The sequence below is a fragment of the Cariama cristata genome, unplaced genomic scaffold (assembly GCF_000690535.1).
Source record: "Cariama cristata isolate BGI_N322 unplaced genomic scaffold, ASM69053v1 scaffold15807, whole genome shotgun sequence".
Classification (NCBI taxonomy): Eukaryota; Metazoa; Chordata; class Aves; order Cariamiformes; family Cariamidae; genus Cariama; species Cariama cristata.
In genome coordinates this window covers 50304-59690 of record NW_009627230.1, presented here as the reverse complement: position 1 = coordinate 59690, position 9387 = coordinate 50304, and the positions used below count along the sequence as shown (strand labels likewise).

General features: G+C 37.8%; 1 protein-coding gene across 1 annotated transcript in view; it reads left to right on the top strand.

The window, feature by feature from the left end:
- Nucleotides 1–569: 569 nt before the first annotated feature.
- LOC104164894 (rap1 GTPase-GDP dissociation stimulator 1-like) overlaps nucleotides 570–9387 on the top strand; it is a gene marked incomplete at its 5' end in the record, with an annotated part of 23216 nt that continues 14398 nt past the window's right edge. Inside the window, 10 exon segments of the mRNA XM_009704370.1 lie at nucleotides 570–635; nucleotides 2450–2560; nucleotides 3416–3538; nucleotides 3697–3822; nucleotides 6030–6158; nucleotides 7379–7504; nucleotides 8143–8286; nucleotides 8857–8868; nucleotides 9191–9268; nucleotides 9271–9309. Of these exon segments, the coding sequence (XP_009702672.1) occupies nucleotides 570–635; nucleotides 2450–2560; nucleotides 3416–3538; nucleotides 3697–3822; nucleotides 6030–6158; nucleotides 7379–7504; nucleotides 8143–8286; nucleotides 8857–8868; nucleotides 9191–9268; nucleotides 9271–9309 (954 nt within the window).

The following is a 9387-nucleotide window of genomic DNA, read 5'->3' as shown; positions in this document are numbered from 1 at the left end:
AGTTTCTTACTCAGAATAAAAAAAAAAAGAAGTCTCCCCATGTGGATTTTTAACCTGATGAATCCAGTTATTTTTCTAAAGATAGTATCTTGTTTAAAGCACAAAACCAAAATTGTCATTGTTCTTAAATAACTGCTTTTAATTTTTTAAGCCAAAGAATTTTTCTTCTCAAAGGACAGTAATGGCATTTATGTTCTGCTTTAATTCATCCTCTCTCCAAAACAGCTCAAGACACTTTCGGTTCCTCTGAAGTAAATTCCTGTATGCACTGAATTCATGCACTCTAATTTAAAAAAAAATAAAACTCACATTAACTAATGGACACATTAAGGTAAGAAAACAGTGATCCATTAAACAACAAAAATGATGAATTATTAATCCTCAGCCAAAGAATTTCTAGGCCAAGACTCATGACTCATCTTTTTCAACAAAATAGCTTGTAAAGTAGAAATGCTATTTTCCTACAGTTTTGGTAACACATTATAATATAAGTTAACTACTTCAGCCATCAGTTTTCCAGCATTATTTCTTACATTGATTTCAACCACTTTAGTTCTTTTTGTTTTCAGGAAGTAGACGGAGGAATCTTCACATTGAAAGGGCAGAAGATTTAGAACAAATCAATAAAATAAATGGTAACCAATGATCAGGACTGGATGTTATTCCCCAGAGTTTATATTATAAGGAATGAAAAAAATGAATCATCAAATCATTAACTGTGACATACAGAATGCCTTTTAAATCAACTACAGGATTAATAGGGTAGAAAGCAGTGAGAGTGGCATCAGTTTACAAAAACAGTTGCAAAGAATGCAGGAAATTAAAGTACAGAAATCTGATTTCTGCCTAAGTAAATTTTAGGACTACAGTAAAGCACAGAATTACTAAACACAGATATGATAAAAAAAGGAGACAGTCTATGTGACTTCTGCGGAGGCAAGTAATGCTCAGCCTTTCTTTAAACATATTTGTAAGGAGCTGGCAAGTAGGTGAATAAAGGAGATACTGTTAACAACGCATTTCAATTTCTACAAACCTTTCAATAAGGTTTATCCTCTAAACCTTCTCTCATATCCCAAGATAGCTATCTAATGAAGTCTGAAGGGCAGAATAAAGACTGCTTTCACAACAAAGTGCCATAATTAGAGGTTACCTTTGCCAGAACCCGTGTCATTCAAGATACTCATAAATGATCTAGAAATAGCAGAAGGGTAAAGTTTTTGGACTATGTGGAGTACTCAAAACTAAAACCGACTGTAGAGAGTTGCAGAAAAATCTTATCCTATACAACTTGGAATAACGAGGCACATTAAGTTCAGTGTCTGTAAATGCAGAACATACATGGGGAAAGGATGGCCTAATTATGAATAATGGTGGGGTCTAAATTAACTCCCTCCACACTGAAGAGATCGAGTCATTTTGAATAGCTGCACAAACCACATTCTCAAATAGACAGACAAAGGATTAAAAGAGTAGAAAATACAACATTACAATCTCTGTCTTAATCTCACTCTACTTGTATCTTGAAAAACTTTCAAATTCTAGCTTCTCACCTAAAAAAGAGAATAAAAGTGAACTGGGAAAAGACTGAGGCAAGTTATCAAAGCTTCTGCAGAGGAAATACTAAACGAATTGGCAACGCAATTACAAAGGAGAGATATAATAAAAATCCATCTAATCATGACAGGCATAGGAAGGGCAAATAGTGAAGGATCATTCCTTTCTCTTACTACAGAAACTCAAAGGCCATTAACTTTGAGATTTTTGGTAGATATTTTAAAACCAAGGGAAGTATCTTCCTCTTACAACAGTGAAACTGTGGAACTTAACATCATGGTGTGCTGTAGAGATAAAAAGTATGAGTTATCTTAAATAGGTAATTAAACAAATTTATGGAATAAAAGCACATCAAAATGTATTAAATACATTGAAGTAAATACCAAATGCATTTCTAAAGGCCAAGGTTGCCAGAAACTAAGGAAGAAGTATGTTAACCATATCCGTTTCATTCTTGTGTTGTTTCAGTGCCTGCTACTGGCTGCTGTATATCTACTGGCAGAGTAGATATACAGCTAGTTGAACTGCAAGTACTATCTCTATAAAAAAGAGGTATTTAGAAATGACAGCCTTGATTTGGGTTCTTTAATTATTCCTCTTTTTTCCCCACCTCAAACTCTGCCACAGTTATTTTATGTTAATTCCTTTTTTCCAGATAGAATTTATCTTTGCATGTTTATGCCTGCACAAGAGCTATGTGCTGTCTGAGAAGAGCACCAAGCCTTTGCCTCATGCTCTTGGATTAAATGAGTTCTTTAACGAGGATATTTAGATGCATACCCTTCAGGAGATGGTCCTATGGTCAGCCATTGTCACTGAAAAGAAATACCAGAAAGAACTAAAAATATTTTCCACACTGGCTCACCACAGTTTTCTATCCCATTCTGTTTAGAAACCCTGAGTCAGCACCTGGAGTACCTTGGGCTCTGTGGAGATGACATGCAAGCTGAAGATCAGATCCTTGAAAGTCTGCATGGGATTCTCCTGGCCCTTACTGAAGATAGCTAAGTATCACTCCAGATCATTATTTAACCCATTTGCATAATCCAAAAGCATTCACTGGAGGTTTTCATCTATTGTGATATTCTGTATTACAAGAAGTGATTGCTGCTGGAATTACAGCTGTTCGCAGCCTGTTTCATTGTTTTCCTTTCTCTTTGTATATTCACAAATCTCCCTGTGACCAGACAAAGCTACTGCTCACTAAAACACCTGAAGCTGCAGAGAAATTCCAAATATAATATTCTGTTTACCACAAACTCCTAGGATTAAGTTGAGATGACCCTATCAGGTCAGGAATTTAAAAAGTCATTCCTAGTCTCCTTATAAGAAAGTCTTTAAGGTCTTTGCACATTCTCCTGAAATGACATAAGCCTGTATTTATTTGAACCTCCTGGCAGATGATGATTTACTACTTTAAGGATAATTAGCCATATTTTTGATGAAAAAATGCTACGGGAATGAACTGTTCTAATTGCTAGTCTAATAAAAGATGTTGTGCCTACCTACAAAATTAATTGCTAGGCCATACCTCAGGAATAGAATCTTAATCCCTGACTTCCCATGCCTTATGCAAGCATCCTTTTATAGTCAGAGAAGATGAAACTGCTTTCCTCTTTGCTTTGCCACCTGCGCTTCAATTCAGCATTAAGCAGAATAATCAGCTGGAACTACACTTGCTGCAATTCAAGCAGATGACTGTTCCCATATATTTAGACTGAGACAGCCTTTAAGTACCTCATTAAATCAGAACCTTGGATCCCACAGATACCGCTCAGAACTCTAGGAAACAAAGCAACATGTAAACAAAACAGTTGCAGACCTACTGCAGTTGTTGTTAACACTCTTATCATTACAGAGCAGAGATGCTTCAGCCTACTCAGAGAGAGTGGGATCTTCCTAGCTTTGGCAAAAATCCTAAAGGGCAATCCACGATGCGCAGTGAAAGCAGCCCAGGTGCTTTCAGAGATAGCCAAGAATGGTATGTTTTATTAAAGTGTTACTACAAAGCATATTACAGCATATTAGCTGTATGTTTCCACTCTTGAGTTTTGTTCCACGGCTACCAGCTATTGGTCTTGCAATTGTTTTATTTCAATATGGCAAAAAACCACTAGTCCCTCTCTTTTACCTATGCAGAGGAAATGAAGACGCCATGTATTGAAGCAGATTTGGTTCTAGCTTTGGTACCTTTGCTGGAGAGCACAGACCAAGAAATGTTACTTCATGCTGGGAGGGCTATTGGCCGTATCTGTTACGATAATCGTAAGTATCAACTTGAGAGAATCCTATTTTCCCTAGCTGCAAGGCATTATTTTATAAGGCATTGTAACCTGTAACTCAGTTTTATGAGACCTGAGCACACAGTGCACTTCAGCCTCCAGTCAGATATACAATTCACTCCGCTCACACACACCAGGCTGAACGAATCCCAAACATCTCCTTAAACTCTGGGTTTCCCCCTATATTTTTGACCTCAAGGTGACACATCTTTGTCAAAACCGGTCTGCAACTACAAAAGTAGCAGAACCTCATACATATCTTAATTTTGCAGAACTGCCTTGGGCCCAAACCCTGAACGGCTTTGCCTTCTTCCAAAGTAATAAGAGCATCTATAAAGCAAAGCGCTTATGTAAAAAAAGTCAGAAAAAGCATACTCTAAAAAAAAATACTGAGATACTATCTACGCAAAGAATGGTCATCTCTGAGGACCGTTGTTTGCATACAGGAGATCTCTGTGCTCCAGATTTTTCCATAAAGCCAGTACACTAAGTCACCTGCTGATTTCACAAGTTAAATCCTTTTCATTTTACTTGCCCTAATAGTTTATGATTTTTCTTTTAATTCCCAGACTGACCAAAAATGTTTATTGCATGCTGGAGGTAATATGGAACTTTTCACCCAGTATCTTCTATCTGTTTTCCTCCAACTTCAACCTACCCTCTCTTACCTCTAGTGTGGACCTGTGTAGCTTTATCTAGAAAGCTATGGGTTTGCCTCCCTGCACTGTTCCTATGAAATCCAAGCATGATAGGTAACTGGTATAGATTCTACTAGCTCCCTGCAATTTACATGTATTTGCCAAAGAACGCCACATAATAGTTTAAAAAAAAATTCTCCATATCATTACATACAAGGCTTATGCAACTACTATACATCAGCATTGCCATAGCATATGGCCATACTGCAAATCTGCTTCACTTCTGACAGAACGCAGGCCCAGCATAGGTTTGAAAAGATGATTGTGACTATGACACATGCTTTAATAATTTCTATTACTAACAGCAATAAATACATCACAAAAAAATTAACTTCAGTGATTCCCTGACTGAATTACAATTGTATACGCTGCAATAGCACCCACTTTCTGGTGTCTGTCACACATGCTGTCAGTCAAGCTGCAGTCTAGCTCTCAGCAAGACACTGCTGCAAAAGCAGTGTCATTGTGCTGTTAAGCAACCGTCACTGTCCAACTTTGTATTTCACAGTTCTTGGCATTCTCAAAATCATTTTAGGTATTAAGCTTTCATGCATTACAAGACAAGCTACAAAAAGAAAGAAAACCATTACCAGCGTTTTCCTCAGCAATTCTGCATGTGGATGGAGACAACTGTAGTTAGCAGACTAGAACCAGGACCATGTTAATTTTTACTTACTGTACTTTGACTTCCCTTAAGTCACATGAATTTACACCTGCTTGAGAACCTTACTCAGTCTATAAAAATTCCAAAGATATCTTGAATTCAAGCAGTCTAAGATTCCCTACGTGCTGAGCAACTAACATTAAAAAAAACTGGAAGAGGATGATTCCTCTAGATCAACTTTAAAGCAGCCTGTCTCTCAGTGGTATCTTACAATAGCCCAGGCATTGCTAAAGTGTCCTGTTTTACAAAGAATTTTTTTTAAAGAAAAAAATCATTATTCTAACATGCAAAAAGCAAGTATATGGACATTTGCTATACGAGTCAGAACACTGTTGATCCCTGAAAGCAGAGTTGTCACTAGACTATGCGTTATCTTGGGTTTCTAGTCCTTTCCATCTCCCTGCCCTTGAGAACAAAAGAAGTCATAGCATAAGGCAGCTGAGATTCCCATTCCCTGAGAGAAATAAGCCAACTGCCTGTTCACCACTCAGTTTTCAGATACATACCAAGAGATACGGTACATCAGAACTCACTTTAGAAGCTGCACTAGTAGCAGAGATGCTCATCTAATCGCCCTTACGTATTTTTATAGCAGCTTAATTCCTTGAGTCAGAGTAGAACCAGGGGCATTTGGCAAAACTCTGTCCTGAACAAGCATCTCCCACACACACACATTAGCCTGAACCCACAGCACAAAAGCTGTGCAAATTCTAACATCAGGAGAAAGAACCAGGCTATCTTGCTGCAAAGCATCTCAGTTGGACCCCTTTTACTGATTTAATTGGTCCCTATTTAATCACCCCCAACTTCTATGCTTACTATTACTAGGGGATCTTCAGGAAGAGCTGGTGAAGGTAGGAGTAATCACATCACTAGTCCGAATATTAACGGATTATGCAGAGAGTGAACCACTTGTCCATGTTGATCTATTGGCTTTATGCAATCTTGCAGACCTTGGTAAGTAAATAGTTTTGTATTTTGCAGCAAAATATCATCTTCACACTGTCACTGCCTTTCCATGCACATGCGGAACACCCACAGGTTTTGGGTTTTTTTTTGTTTGTTTTGGGTTTTTTGAGAGGTGTTTTTGTTGGGTTAATTTGGGGGCAGGGAGGGTAGGTTTTTTGGTTTTGTTTCTTTTGGGGTTTGTTTTTTAAACACTACTGATACCCAATCAGGAACTGGCCACAGTATTTGTATCAGAGAAGTAACTACTCTTTCTTTTTTCAGAGTACCAGCAGTTGCTGGTACTATATTAACACAAGATTTAATATACAGCTTTTGACCCAGAAAAAAGTATAGAGGGCATAACTTCATGTGGTAAATTGATAGTTTCAACTACTTCAGATATGGTACATTAAATACTCATTTATTAAAAAATTATTTCTATTTAATAATTTATACACCTTAATGAAACAGCTTCCCTTTTCATTTACACAATTTTCAAACCAAAGGCATCTCCACCGATTTAAAATACATCTGCCCTACTTTATACAAGTTGTAAGTAATGATGGAAGAAAAAGAATAAGTAGAAAATTATTACCACACCGTGTATATGGTCTGACTACAATTTGATCTACTGCTACCTGCATTTAGGGCGAGAGGCAGGGAAGGGGGTATGGTATCACACTGTCACATTGTCCTCTAGCGAGGTCTGTCCTTTATAGATCTCTTTTATTACTTATTACCATATTCCATTCAAATGTGTCCTATGTCAGACAGCAGCAAGCTTTAAAGAAATTTGATCTTTTTGTTAACATAAGTCTTGTAGATGTTTAGGATCCCAGCAAGACTAGAACCATCTTATCAAGGCAGAAAATATACTACACTGGCATGTGCCAACGTACTGTAGTTTGATATATTAAATAATCATACACAGATAGATTTATAAGAGTCAGTGGAATTAAGCCAGGATTAATTTGACAGCTCTTATAAGGTCCTAGCTACAGGATTTTTTTTTTTAAAAAAGCGTTAAAGAAAGAAGTGGGGGGCAAAAGGGATGGAGTAGAGAGTTTTGCCGTCTCAGTGCTGTCCAAAGGGACAGAAGCATCTATAAAAACAGAAAAAGCATTCAAAAATGAAGTAGTGCCTAATCACTTCAGACAATAGGGAGGTAAGCTTATAATATTTAATCAGATAAAGAAACATTCAAAAGCCTCACTTTATCACATACACAGATACAGCCAAGGAAGCTCTAAGCAAGACAAAGGTTGCTGAACAGCTGGTGAAACAACTGAGAAGAGCAGAGAACCATGAGAGGTTAGAACTTGTCTTTGAAGTCCTGCAAGCACTTGCAGAAAATGGTAAGGCTCCTTTCAGCTTGGGGGAATGAGGAGAGACAGGGTACTGGTACTTAGCTTAAGCTCTGGGTTCAGAGTTTGGCGTGGGAACCTACTAACAGAACCAGCAATCCCTTCAGTGGAAACAAGCCACAAGAACTTAGGAAATCCTGGCCTGAGCAATACTTCGAAGATTAATAGGTGAGGCAACAAAGAAAGGAGGTAGACAGCAGCATTCCACTCTATTTCAGTGGATTTGTAAGACAGCAAATTCAAACTCACATTCTCCATAGTGTGTAACAGGAAAGCAGACTAGACTGATAATTTTTTATTAAAAAAATGACAACCATATATCACAGATGATGTTTACTTTGAGCAGCGGTGTAACAACCACCGACAAGGATCCACTAAAAATATCTAGACACCCAATACAGATTGTAAAGAAATGAAAACTCATGACTGGCAATACAAGAAATGTCAAAGATCAATTGCTCATTCCACCTTGGTGTCATCCTAGCACCAGAATGTCTGTTATAAACAAAACCAAAACAGTGACTGCACCTGAAAAAAGAATGGCTAAAATTCAAGATTTTAGCTTCTTAGTTTGAAACATTTCAAAGACCCAAGAAGCTTTTAGTGTGCTTTTACTGTGATCTCTACAGATGCTCTGAAAGTGCAGTTGGTGGAGGCAGGCGTGCAAGAGGTGCTGTCCGAGATCCTGCTGAGGCTCCAGGGTAGCTCACAAGCTGAAGATACATGCATTCTGAAGGCTGCATCAGATCTCATTGTCTCTCTGCTTCTTGGAGGTAAAAAAGGGAATACTGATGGTCCAGATACATAAAGAAACAACATCAAAAAGTGCCCTTAGCTGAGGAGTTGTCATCTGCTCTGTTGCTTTCATTTCCTTAACAAGGACACATCTGCAACCTGTTTCATAATCCTTAGGGGAATTCTTCTCAGACACCATTTTTTTTCACTTTTTGTAGGAACCTAGTCCTCACATTGCCATGCTTCCCTTCAAGCATATACATATAAACATATGTTGCCTTAAGTCATCTAATACCACTGACTGCTGCTGCACAGAACACAAATGCAAGTGCAAGAACTTCAGGCCATTGTAGCTGTACCTATGGATGTCAGTTCACACCCTACTTCCGTAACTTTACTTTCAAAGCTGGTCTAAGAGCCAGGTTTAAATTTAAAGCTAACAATCAGATTAAGTTCACATGGTATTGATCTACTCATATTTCCTCATCCACTACTCCAAATCCGTGTACGGATTCTGAACATTTGGATTAACAAATGAAATGTAAGAACTTTCTTGTAACATAGGTTCTGCATCTATCAGGAACAGACTACAGACATTGCTGACCTAGATTTTTCACTAAGTCTTTAAGCTGATTTCAGGAACAACACAAAAAGGCTAAAGACATAACAACAACTTAGTTTAGGTGGCCTTGCTGTATTGTATTTTGGGCAATACAGACTAAAGAATAAAACATCAAGAACTGGACATTTGTACTGCATCCCACCATGCCTGATCCCAAAGCAACCAACAATTTAAAGGTCTTAAATTATTAACTATAACAACAATCTTTAGTCATAATTTATTCGAATCTCCGCACAGACAGAACAGTTCACTTTGGGGCTAATTATAAACAGACATGAGATGTTCTCTCTATTTATCATGCCACAGATAAGTACACACAGAAGTTTTTTTTGCTAAGGTATGTGGCATCATCTCCCAGAATGTTGGTACTGGCATCATATCCAAGCACATGCAGCTACAGAGACAGAAGCAAGGGCTATTGCTAATTTTACAAAAAATGGTAAGGTTGATTTTTCTCTACCTTTCAAAGATGGAAAGCCATTATTTGTGAATGGAGAGAAAAGCAACACCGAGATTT